General features: G+C 47.7%; 1 protein-coding gene and 1 long non-coding RNA gene across 18 annotated transcripts in view; one reads left to right on the top strand and one right to left on the bottom strand.

Annotated features, from left to right (window-relative positions):
• CAMK2B (calcium/calmodulin dependent protein kinase II beta) overlaps positions 1–17,453 on the bottom strand; it is a 201,372-nt gene extending 183,919 nt beyond the window's left edge. For all 17 annotated transcript variants that reach the window (XM_082200335.1, XM_082200334.1, XM_082200341.1 and 14 more), the window contains exon 1: positions 17,239–17,453. In XM_082200335.1, the coding sequence (XP_082056461.1) occupies positions 17,239–17,303 (65 nt within the window). In that variant the 5' untranslated portion in view covers positions 17,304–17,453. The remainder of the gene's footprint in view (positions 1–17,238) is intronic.
• LOC309519623 lies at positions 5–9,830 on the top strand. Its single transcript, XR_014213899.1, has 3 exons — positions 5–963; positions 4,218–4,387; positions 8,641–9,830. It is a non-coding gene; the product is annotated as an uncharacterized lncRNA (long non-coding RNA).
• Positions 17,454–20,052: the final 2,599 nt, after the last annotated feature.

Raw genomic sequence — 20,052 nt, forward strand, 5'->3', positions numbered from 1 at the left:
AATTTGACATTCACTTTTTTTAATTTTGAGGCCAAAATTCAACTTCGACATCCACATTCGGTGGTGGACTTCAAGGTTGCAGTCAACCAAAAGTCAGATAAGGCCTCATATGAGAAGAAGATAGGGCTCCTTTAGATGTCATATTAATTGAACAGAAGGTACAGCTTGGAGCAGCACAGGTACAGCTATATTGAACATGTAGTAATATTTCATTAACATTATCCAAAATGCACCATACCATCAGAGGTAAGAGTGCGCCACCACAATTACCACTAAGGACTACTGCTGCTAGAATAAGGCATGGGTAGGCAAACTCAGGCCCAGGGGCCAGATCCAGCCCAATCGCCTTCTAAATCCAGCCCACGGACGGTCCGGGAATCAGCGTGTTTTTACATGAGTAGAATGTGTCATTTTATTTAAAATACATCTCTGGGTTATTTGTGGGGCCCGCCTGGTGTTTTTGCATGAGCAGAATGTGTGCTTTTATTTAAAATGTATCTCTGGGTTATTTGTGGGGCATAGAAATTTGTACTTTTTTTTTCTTCAGAATATAGTTCGGCCCAACACAAGGTCTGAGGGACAATTGACCGCCCCCCTGCTGAAAAAGTTTGCTGACCCTGTTAGAAAGCTGTAGCTCTTTATACACTGTGCTCAACATGAGAGGTCCTGCTCTGCAACCCACCAATATATGAGATTCGGCACATGTCCACTAGAAGCAGAGTCTTCTTGCTAGTGGCACACACCATCTTCTGCAAGCTCAGGAAGAAGGCTCCAACACTAAATACCTTCAAGGTTTGGGGACCTTGATTCAGCACATGTAGACATGGGTCTTCAATTCGCTGATTTGCTGTATGGTGTTTTTATCATCCTGCTTGAAACAGGTTCCAAAATGAATGAGCAAAAAAAAGAAAAGGAAAGCGGATGTCACTGAAGGGTCCTGCCCAAGAGGACACAAAGAGACAGGTAACTCGCCATTTATGCGCATTCAAGGCACATGTGACATAGAATTGCCACGTGTAATACTGGATTTTCCCATATTTCAATGCAAAATGCTGTATCCTATATTGATACAGTTTTGTCCTATATTTCAGTTTTTTCTCTGTCTCTGCCAAGCTAGGGATCCTCTCCAAATGCATATGCTTGAAAGGGTCTATGAAAGGTCATGTATTTAAACCCTGGGTAGCCAAAGGGAGAGAAATGTACACATGTATGTGCATGTGTGTGCACGTATGTGTGACATATTCCAGAGGGACCGTCCTGTTAGGCTGCAATGGATTGTAATGGATCGCTTTGAAGTAACTTCAGCACCAGATTTGGGGGGGATCACACACCCCCATTTGCCCTGCCTGCATTTTGCCAGAACAAAGGTGGCAACCCTAGTGTGACTGCACGCACACATCAGCACAAACCTGGAAGTGGCCCTAATAGAGCTCAGAAATAGCAAAAATGGCATGGAAACAGTGTCTAGCAATCCCACAAGCCTTTGCTGTAGAGTTAAGAATTTGAGAAAGGAGGTTTGTAGAGATTGGTTGTGTTGGAGTTTTGTGGATTTGGGTTTTTTTTTAAGGGTTTCCAGAGATTTAGACAGTGTTTTCAGGTTTTTTCAATGGTGTTCCAAATATACGCACTATCACTTAAACACATAGTGCCTCAGAAAGTATCCCCGTGTAAATGAGGAGTTGCCTGTATTCTGTTGCCCAAAGGCTCACCCAAATCTGGAGTCAGTCTTACCATCTAAGAGAAGCGAGAGGCTCGGTTAAGCCCAGAAACTAAAATTACCTAACTGCATCACTGACTCCCACATAAGCAGAAATAGGACTGCAGCCTATAGAACATGAAGAGCAATCCTCTGCATGTCTACACAGGAGTAAATCCTGCTGAGTTCAGTGAAGCTTACTTTGATGTTCCTTCAGAAGCTCATTGGCAATTTACACTGCAGAGTCCAAGTACAGAACTAACCAGTGAAAAATCTGTAACGTGCCCATCCACAAGATTACATTCTTTTATTAGAATTAATAACCCCCCTTTCTCTCACTTACAGAGGCACCTAAACACACACACACATCATTTTATGGATTAGATTCAACAATGTACTAAATGAATGGGGGAAAGAAATGCTGCTCAGTGGTCCACCCTTGGGAATCTGCTGCCCCAAGGCTGGATCTAGATCTCTGTACCAGCAAGCAAAAGCATTTTTTTTCAAACCATAAGAGTAATTCTTCCTACACAAGAAGATACACCTACTTCCTTCCACTCCGAAGTATTTCAAATAGGTAGTGAACCAGTAACACTATTTTGCATCCCTTATTAAACATGAGACCACTGATTGAAATCTATTACAAATAAATAAATAACAATAACAACTATTTCAACTGCCACAATTGCATTCACATTGCCTAAATCCAAGGCAAAAAGTGTTTTTTAATTTGAGTGTAAGTGGCCATGGAAAATGTACTCCCTCTTCCCTTCTACATAAATTCCACCTCTATTTGGTTGGCTTTGCTGTCACTGACCTCTAAGGTGGTGGTGGTGGTTGTAATTTTTAAATTAATTTAACTTATACATACCCCGCCCATCTGGCTGGGTTTCCCCAGCCACTCTGGGGTAGGTTAGGAACATTTTAAGTTTTTTTTTATTATGGTTGGATGCAACAGTGAACACAGTCAGAGGTGGAGTAATTCATGTATGAAAGGAGATGGAAGCCAGAAAACCTGTTTATAGAACAGAAAATGTGTTATACCTGGTCAGACTATTGGTCCACCCAACTCAGTACTGTCTACTCCAGGGGTCTGCAACCCTGGAGCCGCATGTGGCTCTTTTACATCTTTGCTGCGGCTCCGGGGTGGGTACTAGCGAGGGGATGAGGCGCATTGTGCGCCCCGACACTCCCCACTGTGGCGGGCACTGTACTGGCTGTGACGTCGCACGGGGGCAGTGCGTGCGTTAGTCACGCACCGTCCCGACGTCACCTTCCCGCCCGCTGTCAGATCGTGGCTCCGGAGATATATTTGCTTTAAATGTCACAATGGTTTTGAGGCTCCCAGTTGTTGTTTTTTCTTCGGAAACGGGTCCAAGTGGCTCTTTTTGTCTTAAAGGTTGCAGACCCCTGGTCTACTCTAAATGGCAACAGCTCTCCGGTCGCTTAACCAAAGGGTCTTTCTTATCACCTGCTGCTACCTGGGATCCTTTCAACTGGAAATGCCAGAGACTGAATCAGCAGGTAAAATAAAGCAAATATTCAGCCTTATGGAGTTCAATGGAACTTGCTTCCTAAGAAGTGTGCTTAAAACCGCAAACTTTGTCTCAATGAGATTTCAAAAACTGTGAATGTATTGCATTCTTCAAAGAAGGCTTTAATGGTTAATTACTTTCACTGTTAAAAATGGGGATGAAAGGTGTGATTCCTTTAGCGTCAGCTTCCATCTGTTCACGTATTAAGATAGAAACTAGCATCTTTCCCCATTTTTCTCCTGTCTCCTTATTTTTGCCCTGCTTCCTCTTAGCAGGCTATTCCAGTCTCTTTCTGGACTTCTTAATCATTCCTATTCCGCTCTTAACTAATCGCTGGTTTTTACATCTTCCATGAGGTATTATGACCAGAACTGAATGAGCTAATTCCAAGAAATATATAGTACCTGTTTCATGAGGCCATCATAACGTTTTTAAGCAAAATTATTCATTTCAGTGCATTCATGCCTGGCATTTGGACCACTGGCTTGAATGGTGCTTGTATCTTGCACAGACATCCATTACCATTCCTAGAAGAACTTTCCATGCATACACAACCTAACAGAAAAAGGGGGGGGGAGATGGCCACCCTCCCCACCCAGAGTCCACCCCCAGTGCTATCACTGATTTCTGAACAATCAATAAATCTTTCGCTGCAGCAGTAGAGAAGCATCATCACTTTTCAATCCCCTGAAGCCCATACATTTGGTATGGAACCATGTACTGAATTTTTTATTTTATTTTCTAAAAACCTGCTTTACTATTTTCATAACAGCTAACTAGTGTATACCAACTAGTAGCTAAGACTGCAATTCTAACCGCATCTACTCAGAAGGAAGTCCCATTGAATTCAATGGAGCTTCCCTCCCAGGGAAGTGGTATTAGAATTACAGCCTAGAACAGGGGAAGACTTTCATATCCCAGAAACTGAGCTGTTTCAGGAATTAGCCTGTGTCACTGCGAGCTGGCTGAAATTATTTTCACTGCAGATAATAAAGAGTGCCGGGAACTGATTGTGAAAAATACAACAATCTTATCAAGATTATTGGGACTACAGAGCAAGATGAAGTCATTTATAAAGATTCTGAACAATAGCAGGCCCAGGATGGAACCCTGTGGCACGCCCCTTTTCACTTTTTCCCATGATGAGGAACCACTGGTGAGCACTCTTTCGGTTCGGTTATTCAACAAGCTATAAATCCACCTAACAGTAACATTGCCTAGTCCACATTTTACCAGCTTCTCTGCAAGAATATACAGTGGTACCTCGGATTAAGTACTTAATTCGTTCCAAAGGTCCGTACTTAACCTGAAACTGTTCTTAACCTGAAGCACAACTTTAGCTAATGGGGCCTCCCGCTGCCACCGCACGATTTCTGTTCTCATCCTGAAGCAAAGTTCTTAACCCAGGTACTATTTCTGGGTTAGCAGAGTCTGTAACCTGAAGTGTATGTAACCTGAAGCATATGTAACCCAAGGTACCACTGTAATGGGTGACTCTGTCAAAAGCCTTACTGAAATTAAGATACATTATATCCACAGTATTCCTCTGATCTTCCAAACTTATAATTCTTTCTCTCTCTCTATATATATACATAAAAGAATAGTCTGACATGACTTGTTTCTGAGAAACACATGCAGGATTTTAGTAATCACAGTAACCTTTTCTAAGAGCTCACAAACAAACTGTTTAATGATGTGTTCAAGGACCTTCCCTAGTAATAAGCTGAACAGTTGGTAGCTGCCTGTGTCCTCTTCTTTCCCCTTTTTGAAGAAGGGGACCTTTTCCCGCTTCCAGTCCACAGGGACCTCACTTGTTCTCCAAGAGTTCTCAAAGATTATAGACAAAGGCTCTGTACCTGCTGCCAAAAGCAGCTTGCCAGGTGGAGCAGAGTCACTAGGGTAGCTTGCTGGAAGGTAGATCAGTGTTGCTCACTGGGAGGGAAAGGGGATAGGGCAAGGCAGTCAGCAAGGTGCAAAAGCACCAGCGGAGCCAATCCAGTACTCCTGCCAGTGCATTTGCACCATGCCACCTTCCGCACCTGCCACTTCTCCCAGTAAGCAACAGCAACCCACCTGCTGGGGAGCTAGCAGAGTGGCTCTGCTCACCCAGCAAGCAGCTTCTACCTGCTACCCTGCTTGCCAATTTGCTTCCAGGTTCAATTCAAGGTGTCAATTTTGACTTCTAAAGCCATAAGTGCTACAGAGCCAGAATATGTCAAGAACCACTAAGTCTGTAGAAAAATATACCGTATTTTTTGCTCTATAAGACTCACTTTTTCCCTCCTAAAAAGTAAGGGGAAATGTTTGTGCGTCTTATGGAGCAAATGCAGGCTGCACGGCTATCCCAGAAGCCAGAACAGCAAGAGGGAGTGCTGCTTTCACTGCGCAGCGATCCCTCTTGCTGTTCTGGCTTCTGAGATTCAGAATATATTTTTTTCTTGTTTTCCTCCTCCAAAAACTAGGTGTGTCTTGTGGTCTGGTGCGTCTTATACAGCGAAAAATACGGTATATAATTTATTTATTGGTGGGTTTATTACCTGCTTTTTGAGGACGTCCTCCACAAAGTGGCTTAAAGCATACAAATCCAGATCCATAAAAGCATGTTTAAAAATATAACAGGTAATAATAAAAAAATTAAAACCTAAAGAGGCCACAGTTAACTTAGCTACACCCACACCCCAATACATAGCTGCTATTTATGACTCCATATTAAAACCTATGGAGAACAGAAATAGAAATTTGGAACTGCCTGCTTTGATTTTCCGCACTAGCAGAATTATCGTAGATTTCCCCCTACCCAGCTTCCAAAAATTGGAACAAGCTCCCCATGGTGGTCTGTCTGGCCCCATTGCTGCTATTCTATCACAGCAAGGTGTTGTAGACATATCTGGTTTTATGCTGCTTCTCCTTTTTACCCTATTTAATTTTACTGGGTCAAAGCAATTGAGGTGTTGTTGTTTTTTGCATTATTCAGTACAGTTTTTTGGGGAGGGAGACTTGACTATTTTATGGAAACACAGAATATAAATTCTGATAATAAACAGCAATTCAAACAAGAAGTTAGACATTTCAACAAACGCCTCTAGCAATAACAACAACAAAAGCACCAAAACAGCAATGAAACAACCATATAACAACAGACAGAATAAAAACACCAAGAGAATTTAAAACATCTTGACTTGTCACCTGGAACTTAGCGAAGTAGGTGACATAAAAGTGTCCTTGAGGAAGGAATCGCACAGCTAAAATATCCCTACACATAAGATTTCTGAATATCTTCCTTGCTCTCATCATCTTTAAAACCTCTACCCAAAGACTCTTTGAACCCTGGGCATATACAAAGTCCACACCACACACTTAAAGCCCATTACTTCCTCCATATAATCTTGGGAACTGTCATTTGTTAAGGGTGCAGGGAACTATAGATTTGTGAGAGGAAAACTACAGTTCTCAGGATTCTTTGCAGAAAGTAAAAAGTTAAAGGGACCCCTGACCATTAGGTCCAGTCGCGGACGACTCTGGGGTTGCGGCGCGCATCACACTTTATTGGCTGAGGGAACCGGCATGCAGCCTCCGGGTCATATGGCCAGCATGACTAAGCCGCTTCTGGCGAATCAGAGCAGTGCACGGAAACGCCGTTTACCTTCTCGCCAGAGCGGTACCTATTTATCTACTTGCACTTCGTGCTTTCAAACTGCTGGGTTGGCAGGAGCAGGGACCGAGCAACGGGAGCTCACCCCATCATGGGGATTCGAACCGCCGACCTTCTGATCGGCAAGTCCTAGACTCTGTGGTTTAACCCACAGCGCCACCCGCATTAAATATGTGTTGTGGAGATCCCAACTGTTCATTGATCAGCCTCTGTAAATTGCTTCTGCAAAAACGCCTTAGTCTCCTGTGCTGCTCTGCTCCACTCCCTGCAGAAACGCCACATTCCTGCAGCTTTCACAACCCCCTGCTCCTCCATATTCCCTGTAACAATATAAATAATGCACCAGTGTGCAGAGCATCTAACAGAATTACACAGGTGGAAGATTATTATTTATCATGATGGTACTCCGCCTTTTATCCAAGGAGCTCCCTGCTTTATTCCCACAAAATACCATGTAAGGCAAGTTAAGTCTTAAAACAGACTGACTGCCGCCATGACAGAGTCAGGATTAGAATCCGGGTCTCCCCACTCCTAGTCCAGTGCTTTCTCCATTATACCACACTACCTCTCAATTCAAGCCACTAGACTCGAGGATAAACGAAATGCCATGTGGAAAAGGGATCTGAATGAAGGCAGGGGGAGAGGTAGCACAAATCATATCAGGGAGGCATGTCCCAGGCTGGACCCCCCCCCCCTTGTAACATCAAAACATACAACATGGCCAGGTTTTCTGAATGCCCTGATTTGTAACCTGCCCCTGCCACTGCTTTAAACGGAATATACCATGAATTTAATATTCTTCCAGTCCTTCCCATGAAAACTTCGCTAATGCAGACCTCCGTAATCTGCATTCTTTCTGATTTTTGCATATATTAGGAACCTATATCACTTGTTATTCCAGACATTGCTCTTAAGGCAGCCAAATTTAATGCATCCCATCATTGTGTTTATATGTGGAGGAGTGAGATGTACTGTAACATATCTGAAAATATGCCATGAGGTATATAAGATATGTAACAAGTGCTGGAAATGCAAAGAAAAAGAGGGATCTCTCTTTCATATGTGGTGGGATTGTAGGAAGGTGAGGGGTTTCTGGGAATCGATTTATTGTGAATTGAAAAAGATCTTTAAATATTCGTTTGTTAAGAAGCCAGAGTCCTTCCTACTAGGTATAACAGGAAGAGAGATAAAAAGACGGGACTATAAATTGTTCCAATATGCTGTGACAGCGGCAAGAATACTGATGGCCCAGAGGTGGAGACAGGAGGAAATGCCGACTCTGAGCGACTGGAGGATGAAACTTATAGATTACGCGGAATTAGACAAATTGACTGGAAGAATAAGATATCAAAAAGATCAAAAATTCATCGAGGACTGGGGGAAGTTTGCGGCATATCTGGAAACTATAAGTGATCAACAAACAACGCTAGTGGGGTTCAAAGAGACTTTGTAATACGGTAAGGAATATTGCAAGATAGAAATAGAGAGGTGTAAACTAATGGTAAACTAGCAATACTATATAGGAAAATGCGAGGAAATAAGAACAATGGATGATTGTGGGAGGTGCTGGTGGAGGCTCAAAAAGTGTAAATATGTAATTATGTTGTAACCAATATAAGTAAATGAAAAACTGAATAAAAATCTAACTGCAAAAAAAAAAGAAAATATGCCATGAGGTAGCTTGCATAACATGGGATATATAGAGATGAACAGACCTGCCACGCGTATTCAAATTGCTTTTTTTTTTTTTTGAACAGACATGAGAAAAGGATGTCTAGGGTACTCTAGAAAATCTCCCCACCCCACCCTCCCTGCTCAGGATAAAGTAGTAACCAATTGATATTTTGTTCTCTAGTCCCCAAATATAAGAACAGTCTCCTGGACCAGGCCAGACCAGTCCTCTTCTGACAGCGAGCAGGACCCGAATGCAGAGGTGCTCTTCCTGGTGTGATCCTGAGGTCTACAGCTGGTAAACAGAGGCACAGAGCCTGACAGTGGCTCAGCCATCAGGTTCTTCTGCCTCCATCATGTTCTGCAACCCAACCTTCCCATGCTGAGTGGGGAAGGTCAGGGCTGATGCTTATAGACACATGCATGCCTCTCCCCCTGCTTTTAAACACTGTGTGTTGCCTGGACATAATTTCTATACGTATTATATTGGAAGCAAAGCCAATATTTTTCAATGTGCCTTGTAACAGTGCTGGAAGTTGTGGGCCATGGTTTGGGAGAAAAGCTGAAGGCTCCAGCCCACCAGCAGCAGCCCAGCGGTGCCGGGGGAAACTCCGAATGTGCAGGTATGCTGTGATACGTCTTTGATTTTACCAACCAGCAATATTATTAATCCAATTTTATTAGGCAAAAACAAGAATATTTATGGTGATCCGTTGTTGCAGGGGCCATAGGCCGGTGCCTGCTCTGCACATTGGGCAATCTGGCTCTTCTTGGGAATGCTTCTGTGGAGATGAATCCCATAATTCTCCCCACCCCATACGTCCTTCCTTCCTTCAGACAGAAGCGGACATGGTGTGTGGAACTGGACCAGGGGAAGAAGTGGCTCTCCCATTGCTTGGGATGGGGATTGCTATTTCATGTCAGCAATGGGGCTGCCAGCTGGAGGAGGAGGAAGGCCTCGGTCCAGTATACCTGAAGGAGTGTCTCCACCCCCTTCGTTCTGTCAGGACACTGAGGTCCAGCGCCAAGGGCCTTCTGGCTGTTCCCTCACTGCGAGAAGCCAAGTTACAGGGAACCAGGCAGAGGGCCTTCTCGGTAGTGGCACCCGCCCTGTGGAACACCCTCCCACCAGATGTCAAAGAGAAGAACAACTACCAGACTTTTAGAAGACATCTGAAGGCAGCCCTGTTTAGGGAAGCTTTTAATGTTTAACGGACTACTGTATTTTAATATTTTGTTGGAAGCTGCCCAGAGTGGCTGGGGAAACCCAGCCAGATGGGCGGGGTATAAATAATAAATTATTATCATTATTATTATTTATTATTATTATTATTATTATTATTATTATTATTAATCACAGCCTTTAAGCAAACATAGAGCTGGAAAGGGTTCGAAGAAGGACGACCCAAATGATGAAGGGGTGGAGCAACCTCCCTATATGGAAATGTTACAGCATTTGCAACTTTTCTCTAAAATAAGCAAGAGGCGATGCAATAGAAGTTTACGCGGCATGCCGAATGTGGATAGAGAAAATTTCCCCCCTCTCTAACAACTACTAAAACTTGTGGACATCCAATGAAGCTGAATGTTGGAAGATTCATGACAGAGAAAAGAAAGTACAGTGGTACCTTGGGTTACATACAGGTTACAGACTCCACTAACCCAGAAATAGTGCTTCAGGTTAAGAACTTTGCTTCAGGATAAGAACAGAAATCGGGCTCTGGTGGCGTGGCGGCAGCAGGAGGCCCCATTAGCTAAAGTGGTGCTTCAGGTTAAGAACACTTTCAGGTTAAACGGACCTCCAGAACAAATTAAGTACTTAACCCGAGGTACCACTGTACTCATAAACTATGGAACTCGCTGCCACAGGAGGCAGAGATGGGCACTAATGAAGCCATTGGCTTCATTCAGCAGGCTCTTATGTTATTATAAAAGCAGATCACACTTAAAAGTCATAGGCAACATGTATGTGGACCACACCAAGGTTGCTCCTTAAAGGTTGGACAAACTGCTGTGGTGGCACCAGAGAGTTGCCAGTTGCAGTCCAATTTCTGTGAGGGCAGAGAAAGCTGTCAGTTCGGGTGGAATCAAAACTCCACACAGTTGAGCAGAGGGGGCAGGCTGAGGAAAGACGTTGAAAAGGCAAGTTGCCCAAAAGGAGAGGCAAGTTGCCCCAAAGAAGGAGCAGAGAACGGAACAGACTGAGAAAAGAGGCATCGGAAAGAAGGGAAGGAGGTAGAGCAGGGAGCTTAAGGCAAAGGCCAGCGGAGACAGGGAGCTGAATCAAGAATAGGCTTAACCAGAGAGGAGACTCTGAAGAAATTACACAGCATGCATGCTTAGGAAGGGATGTATACTCTGGAGAAAGGTGTGTCACAGAGGCTGGTTAAAAGGAAGCTAAAGGAAGGCAAGTTTGGAGACCATGCTCACATGAACTACTATAACTAACTCTAAATACAGTGGTACCTCCGGTTATGAACGTAATTCATTCCAGAGGTCTGTTCTTAAGCCGAAACCGTTCATAACCTGAGGCGTGCTTTCGCTAATGACGCCTCCCGCTGCTGCCGCACTGCCAGTACACGACTTCCACTCACATCCCGGGGCAAAGTTCACAACCGGGAGCATCTACTTCTGGGTTAGCGGAGCTCGTAACCTGCAGCGTTCGCAAGGAGAACGGAACGGAACACGAGGTTCCACTGTATATGTAAAATAAAAACATGTGAAATAATCTCTCCCCTTCACTCCTGCCTCCACTTAGAGGATATCAATAGCTACTAGGCATGATGGCTGTACTAAGTTCAGTACAAGGCAATATGCCTCTGAAAACCAGTGACTTGGAAGGGAACTTGCGCAGGAGGGTGCTTCAGCATTCAGATCCTGGTTGTAGGCTTTCCAAAGGTTGGCTACTGTAGGAACAGAATCCTGGACTGTTTGGGCCTTTGGACTGATCCAGGACAGCTCTCCTTATCTTCATTCCCCTTTCTCTGTTTTCCCTGCTTTAGAATTTAAACAGCAGGCTCCTTGGGGCAGGGAGCTGTCCTCTCGTACTATATTACTCAGTGGAGGCTACTGCATTTGAGTGTCCCACCAACCTCAGTCTGCTCTAGGCCAGCCTTACAACCTCTCCAGCTAATCTCAGTGTTGCTCCCTGGAGAACTCAAAAGGGGGAGGGGGGAGGATGGGGACAGAAGTAGTTGGCTGCTGTGCCTGTCATTGGCTCTGGGTCAAGAAAAAAGGCTTTCTCTATGGTGGCATCCAAGCTATAGAAATCGCCTCCTAGACAGATTAACTTTGGCCTGTCATTGCTGGTATTTTGTCACCAAATAAAGACTTTTCTGTTGAGGCGAGCGTTTGATGTGCTTCCTCATTCGCGTCTCCCTGCTGTATTGATCTGCACTGCTGCCGTCTTATTGTATTGGATTTGTATGATATTTTGTCCGATTCATTTTTAAAAACTTTGTAAGCCACCTGCAGCGGGAAATTGGTGTGAAAACCCCAAGAATAAATAAATACCGCAGCACTGTGACCTGGTGACCCTAAGGGGAGGGGTTAGGCAGGGGTGGCACAGCCCATTTTGCCACCTGAGGCTAAACATGAAGTGCCGCCCTGCCCTGCTGCTGCTCCTCCTGCCACCACATCTGCTGCTGCCAACACCACCTGCTCTGCCACCGCCGTGCGCTCTGCCAGGCGGTGCCAATTTCAGGCAAGATTGTGCCACTTTGGGGTGAAATCTACCCCAAATGGATCTGATCTTGCCTGAAATCAGCACTGATGGTGGTGGCGCACCTGCAGGAGTGCTGCCTGGGGGGCTTCTGACACCTAAGTAAGAAGCCTTGCCCTCCTTAATCAATGGCTGCCAGACTACAACTCCCATAATCTCTGGCCTTTGGCTGTTGTAGTCCTCCAGCAACATCTGGCAGACACCATCTAGGCCAGGCTTCCTCAAACTCGGCCCTCCAGATGTTTTTGGCCTACAATTCCCATGATCCCTGGCTAGCAAGACCAGTGGTCAGGGATGATGGGAATTGTAGTCTCAAAACATCTGGAGGGCCAAGTTTGAGGAAGCCTGATCTAGGCCGTATCTGACAGGAGCCAATTCTTTGTCGCCATGCTTCTGGTGTGGCCAACTTTTTCATTTTCTTACTCCCCAATTCTCTCCCTCCCTTGCGCTTGCACACATTCAGCAAACTACAACAGAAAACACATGCCGCAAATAGTTAAGATGGGGTCGCAGAAGCCTGGAGCAGAAGACCAAAGAGCCAAGTTATTTATGAAATAGCTCTGGGACTGCAGGAGTCTCTATTCTTCAGTGGTTAGTAGAGAGGAAATTAATCTAGCTCCCAGAGGCCAGGAGCAGTGAATATTATCCTAGGTGAAAAGGTTCTGAATGTTAAATGGTGAACTCCTGAATGACGGATGCCAGCAAGGTTGTTTCTCTGAGGGAGAAATTCCAAGCACTGAAGACTACAGGATATAGTTGATACTGCCATCCCATATCACGGCTTGTGAGATTAATGCAAATCACAGGCCTTTCCCTCCACCCGTCACATTAAAGTTCTTCCAGATCTGGAAACGGGTTTTTTTCTTTTTCTGATGAAAGCGCAGAGTTCTGGAGAAATCCACCTGGGATTCTACACTCAATAACAGATATAGCTAACAGCACTACTATTGCGGACAAAAATAACAACAACCCACAGTCTAATAGTCAAAGATAATTATGGCAAAATAATCAAGCAGGGTAAGAGACTGATATAGGAGACGGGGAAGACCAAAACCACAAAATCACCAATGCTCTTACAAAGAGGAAGTTGGTAATAGGCATCTTATGAAGTGGGCTCCAGTCCATCAGAGCTTATGCCGTAATATATCTAATAGCCTAAAATGCCAGAGAACGCTTTATGGGTTTCCTGTAACAGACTAAGATGTCTCTAGGGAGCTGGCAGCAGAGTACAAGTGTTGAATGGGAGAGTATTTCAGAAAATGGACAGATACAGGCTTCGTCTGTCGATCCTGAACAGAATCCAATTCTTGAATTAAGAGGATGCGGCCTAATTACCCTTAAGTCTTAAAACTTCTGCTGATGCTACTGAAATTGTGAAGCCACCCACCTAAGTCCGTTCGATTTCCCTAAGACAATCCCGCCCTCTATAAAAGTGTCACCTTTGGGTCCCACATCACTCATAGCTGTGGGAGCCCAGAATAAGATTTATTAATGCAGACATCAACTGGGAGGAAGAAGGAAGGAAGGAGCCGCATCCCAAAGATGCTAAAAGAAAGGCAGATTTGGGCTGTGTCCAGAATCACAATTCCCCCCTCAGTTTCTAGGAAGAACAGCAGCCTGCTGGCAGCCATGTGTACCAGGAAGGCGGGCCTAGGGAATATGGCCTTTCACATTTGAGAGCCTCTTAATTCACCGTTGCAAAATGAGATGCATTAAGTACAGAGCAAGGAATCCGCCTTACAGTAACTTCAGAGGATCGGCCTATCTTCTTCAGTGTTGTCTACACTGACTGACAGAGGCTCTCCAGGATTTCAGACAAGTCCTCCATGGAGATGCCAGGGATAAAATATGGGACCTTCTGAATGCAAGCCCATGCTAACCTATGACACTTCCTCAAATACACGTGTGCTCTGAGCTATGGGAGTTTGCACGTGCCTGCAACTCAGACCCACTGATCTCAAAGAGTCCTTCTATTACCAAACTGGGTTGTGGGGGGCTGACAACTGTTACTCAATGGGCATAACACACTTAACAGCCCTCTCACCTTAATTATTGACTCAGGTGTCCCAGGTCTGAGCCCTGGCATGAAAAGCAGGTCTAGTAGCACTTTAAGAACAGAACATTTAGTAAATGCAGATGCTCCCTTTTCTGGTTTTCCCCAGTACTTTTGATCTAGGATTGCAGGAAAAAATAGCCTGATCTGCTCCTGCATCCTCTAACAGCAGTTTAATCTGCTGGTACCATTTTTTTAAAAAAAATAAAACTTCACCCTCTAATTCCTGAAGACCAAATTACTCTTTAGGCACAGTCACAGAGGTCAGTTCAAAAGATGGCAATCCTAAATTAGTATTGGCATGTCCAAGAGCTGCTCAACATATTACTGAGCTGCATGCCTATGTTCACCAATTAGTGTCCATTCAACAAGATGCTTTAGTGTGACTAAGGAGGGGGGATGGTCAGAATACCAGGACCAGGGGAGTAATCCCATGAAACTGATTGGCTGATGATTCCGGAGAGGCAGGTGCGGGAGAACCTAAGATTCAGTTCACATTTAAAGCCAAAATTATCAAAGCCACGTTTTCTGAAACAATATGAGAACCGAAACATAGCCATCCCTCGAAATCTGCGCTTATCCTACTTTTGCAATGCTCCATCCAACAAATGTTTACAAAAATGCACATAGATTAGGTAAAAGTGTGCATAAGAATGAATATATTAGTGAAAATAGCATACCAAAAATGCATATTAGAAAGATCTGTTAATCAACAAAATGGAAATTAGTATTTTTTAAAATGCATTTATTAGGAGAAATTTACACTAAAATGCTTAAGAATTTTCAAGAGGATTTTTAGAAAGAAAATTCATGAATTGCTGCAGCAGACATGTGATGAACCAAAGGCTGGAGAAGAGAAGCTGTGAGAACCGAAATTGACAGTCCCTACCACCCCTAAGAACAGGCAAAAGGGAGTACTTCTTTACATAGTGGATAATATTGCAGCCACAATGTGTTGTGATTGCCACTGGTTTTAAATTGGGATTAGGCAAATACATTGAGATTGCTAGTTCAGCTGACTATATGCTACCTCCAAGTTCAGATGCAACATGGCTCTGAATACCAGTTGATTAGGAAGAACAGCAGCAAAAAAGCAACTGCCCTCACATCCAGTTTGTGGGTCCCTAAAGAGACATCTGACAGGCCACTGTAGACAACAGGAAGCCTTTGGTTTTGTCCAGAAGGGCTATTTTGAAGGACTCTATCTTCTTCCCAGCTCCCACTTTTATCATATCTGGAGCTGTTCATGGCCGGACACTCTCTGCAAGGCTCACTCCTTGCAACATCTTATTATAGGGCATGGAGCCCGTTCAGGAGCAGCAGGCAAAGAGGAAACCCAAGCTTCGAAACTGTGCAGAATGCCAAGCACACACACAAAGCTCAGCCGGCCTGGCCAGCAGCCAGACTGCTGGAGAAAGCTTGCAACACCTAGCAAAGGATGCCTGGAATACTGACTTGTCTCACAGCCCAGCAATAGGCTGGCTTTTCCCGCTGCAGAGATGCCACCATCCCTGGAGCCGGGTGGCCGAGCCCTGGCTGTTTCAACGCCAAGCTTCCCGTTAGCCCATTCCGCCAGGACTCCTCTTCCCAAGAGACATCTGGGCAGGCTGGAGAGTGCCCCCGAGCATGTGCAGAGTCCCCCCACTAGTGAGCGATCCCACGCAAGGAGAGTAGAGCGGGCTGATTTACGCCGGCGGCACCTCTCCTTTAAAAGGAGGAAGGTAAGACTGCACCAATGGGCGACAGGGCTCCCCACCCCTCCCCACTCTTACGCAATACACCCGCTCCAAGGCCCTGGCCCGATCTGAGCAAGAGGCAACTACTACTCCCACCCCCCCAACCCCGATCCACGCATTATTTCTTCTCCGCTCGTCCAATCGCCATTTCCTCCCCCTCGCCTTTCAGGTGTCGCCCGCCCCCCCCCCCAGCAAAGAGAAACCCCGCTTCTTCCTCTCCGCCCTCCCCTCGGTTTTTCCTCGCCAGGCAGACGCGCTGCCAGCCACCCCCGCTCCCCAGCGTGGAGCCAGGCAACCAGCTCGCCAGCCAGCCAGCTCCCACTCCCCCCCCGCCCCACGTCCCCACTCCGCAGCCCACGCACTCGTAAGCGCGCGGGCGGAGAGAGCGCACCTCCCGGCGAGGGGGAGCCCCCCGCGTGTTTCCCCCTCCCCACCCCGCACAGCCAACTGCCCGACCCGCTGCCAAAGAACATCCGATCGCCGTAGCGATCCTTTCCCTTTCTCCCCCGGGGGCTACCCGCCCCGCCACGTGCTTTCGCTGCGCGCCCGCGGGAGCCCGGCGAGCAAGCGGTTCTCCCGGCTGGAGAGCCCAGCAGCAGCACCGCCGCCACTGCAGTGAAGGCGCAACCCTCCGCAGCCACCCCTCGCCTTCCTCGGCGCCGCCGGGAAATCAATCTCCGACGGAGGGAAGCGGCAGGGCGGCGTCGGGACCGAGAAAAAGGCGCTCCCTCCCCCCCCCAAAAAAAATGATCGCGGGTTGGAGAGGGATCGCCTGCCCCCACGCATCAGATTGTTGCCTGGTGGGGCTCCGCAGCGTGCGTCACGGCTGCGCAGCGCGGGCGAGCCCCTCACTCTCTCCAGGACCCCCCCTCGGTAGATCCCCCCCACCCCCGACGAGCCACGCTGGGGAAGGGGCTGCCGCCGCCCCGCCGCTACCAGGCCCACCTCTCCCTAGCCAGCCCCCGGCCGGGCCTCCCAGACTGCAAGCCGTGGGGCAGGCAGCCGGTTAGCCGTCCAGGCCCCGACGCGAACCCCGAAGCGGCGAGAGGAGAGTAGGGGGGGGGATCCGTCTTTGCTTTAGGGTGGGGGGAAGGGTGCTGGGGGGGGATCGCCCCTGCGCGTCTCCTCTCCCGCCCATCCCGTGCCCGTGCGAGGCGCGGCGCCGGCTCCTTACTTGCCAATTTCCTCGTACAGCTGATACTCGTCGGTGAAGCGGGTGCAGGTCACGGTCGTGGCCATCGCGGCTGCAGCTTCGCTCCGCAATGAGCCGCCCGGGCTCCGCTCCGGCTTCGGCTCCGGCTGGCAGCGGGGGGGAGGAGGGGCGGGGGCGCGAGCTTGGCTGGCAGGCGGGGAGGAGGAGGAGGAGGAAGGAAGGAGGGGGGGCGACGCCGCTTCAGATCGGGGGTGAGCGAGAGAGGGAGAGACGCCCAGCCCGCTGCGTGCGGCAGAAGGCGGCTCCTGCAACGCGAGCGAAGCTCCTCGGCGAACAGCGAGCCCGGCACTAGGCAGAGCCCGGGAGAGCTGCCAGGGGAGGGCCGCCGGCAAGCGGCAGCCTCGGGGGAGGGCGATCCACCCTACCGCGCACCAGCCGCCCCCGGGCGGAGGAGGGGGGATCGCTGCAGCCCCTTTCCCCGGCGCCGCCCAAGCGGAGCGCGCTGCTCAGCCTCGACGGGGCGGCGCAGGTGGAGGGGGGGGTCGGGATCGCCCGCAGCTCGAGGAAGCGGCTCGCTCGGACCTCGCGGGTTCCCTCTTTCTCCCCAAGCCCTGTCCGCCCGCACCTGACTCGGGGAACTTCCGCGCGCAACGGAGGGGCCGTTCCCCACGTGCGCCGCCCGCCCCGAGTTCTACCAGCCTCGCTCCCGCGCAGCCCAATCAGAACCACTCCCTTGTCCTCTGCAGTTACGCGCCCACCCACTTCTCTGGTTGGCAGCCTACTTGGCAGGGCTGTTGGGAAGATAACTTGGAGGGTGCGCGCGTGTGAGAAGCGCAATTCATCATCTTCGGGCAAACCGAGGGATACCTACTTTTACGGCGCGATCCTAAGCATCTTTACTCAAAAGTAAGGCCCACTGTTATTGGGACGCGGGTGGCGCTGTGGCTTAAACAACAGAGCCTAGGGCTTGCCGATCAGAAGGTCGGCGGTTCGAATCCCCGTGACGGGGTGAGCTCCTGTTGCTCAGTCCCTGCTCCTGCCAACCTAGCAGTTCAAAAGCACGTCAGAGTGCAAGTAGATAAATTGGTACCGCTCCGGAGGGAAGGTAAACAGCGTTTCCGTGCACTGCTCTAGTTTCGCCAGAAGCGGCTTAGTCATGCTGGCCACATAACCTGGAAGCTGTATGCCGGCTCCCTCGGCCAGTAAAGTGAGATGAGCGCCGCAACCCCAGAGTCGGCCACGACTGGACATAATGGTCAGGGGTCCCTTTACCTTTTAAGGCCCACTTTGCTCAGGGGGACTTACTGCCCAGTAAGTGCGCTAAGGTTTGCACTTTGCAGTCACAGCCCAGGTTTGCAGTTAGGGCACCACAGACCATGTTTTTGCTCCGTTCTCATGTTCCCCGGGTCCAGTTCCGAGACAGCTCTCTCTGTGCGCGTCCATTGGAGTTCCACTGCGAATATAACATCACAGATAGGAAGCCTTCAGCACTCCAGGGATGGTTGGACTCCCATCAGCCCCAGGTAGCTTAGCCAATGCTCAAAAAATGATGGGAGTTGTAGCACAACAGCCAGCGTGGTGTAGTGGTTAGAATATTAGACTATGCCCTTGGAGACCAGGTTTCAAATCCCCATTCTGCCATGAAGGCCTACTGGGTGATCTTGGGCTACTTACCATCTGTGGGCCTGACCTATCACAGGGTTGGTTTGTGAGGATAAAATGGTGAGAGGGAGCTGCTTGGATAAAAGGTGGTATACAGATTAATATCAATGGATACCTGGAGATCTAGAGGTTCTGCACCCCTGACAGTCTTGCTCTCTTAAACACCCTTCAGATGGAGGCTCCACGGATCCAAAGACCATTTCCTGCCTGCAAGTTAGAGCCTCTGCCGGTGCCGGTGCATTGGAGACTGTAATAACCACTCCTTTATAGATGGGAATCCGCCTATGGCTTTACAGGCGTCATTACAGGGATGATGGCTGGATTTGCTCTTCCTGGCGCTGCAGTTCCAGTTGCTGCTATGGAAACAGGATCGTGGACCAGTTAGGCCGCTGGCCTGATCTAGCAGGGCTTCCTTACAAGTAACATCATAGAATAATAGCCAAAGATCACCTACAAGACTGGTCTTCAGCTGGTGGGTCAGGGCCTGCTGGTGGGTTGTAACCTATCCAAAGGCGGGTCGCAACGGCAACCCCTGTACAAAATATATGGTGCTAAATTTAAAAAGTGGGTTCCCAGATGCATCTTTCCGCTAAAGCTGGGCCCTTGTTCTGAAAAGGTTGGGGAACGTAGACCACAGTAATGTATGCAGACATGCATATTACAGTTTGCCATTTACTTATCCTCCTAGTGGTGCAGCAATAAAATTGCTAGTTATTTGCAATGCTAAGCAGTGCCTGGTGTGGTTTCAAATTGGATGGGGGACCGAGATTCCTGCATTGCAGGGGGTTGGGCTAGATGACCCTCAGGGTCCCTTCCAACTTCAATTCCAGCATTCAAATCCATCACCAAACAGCTATTACACAATAGGTAGCCTCCTTGACCTATGATTTGTTTTTCTTCTTTACTACATCGAGATGCTACGAGAAGCATGTGGGTGGTGGCAGTGGTAGGGGGGAAAACCCACTCTCATTGCTTCTGTTGCCATTATAAGAGGAAGGTCTGTGCAGTATTTGCTAGATGAAAAATGCATTTAGGGTTTGAACTGCTGCAGAGCTGGGACTGGGTTTAATTCATACAGAGCAGTGGTTTTTCAATCAATCAATCATTTATTATTAAATCCCGAAACATGTTGTGATATTCTGCAGAATCCCCCTCCCTTTGTGTCTCCCCCCC

The sequence above is a fragment of the Podarcis vaucheri genome (genome assembly GCF_965113315.1).
Source record: "Podarcis vaucheri genome assembly, chromosome: 15".
Taxonomy (NCBI): Eukaryota; Metazoa; Chordata; class Lepidosauria; order Squamata; family Lacertidae; genus Podarcis; species Podarcis vaucheri.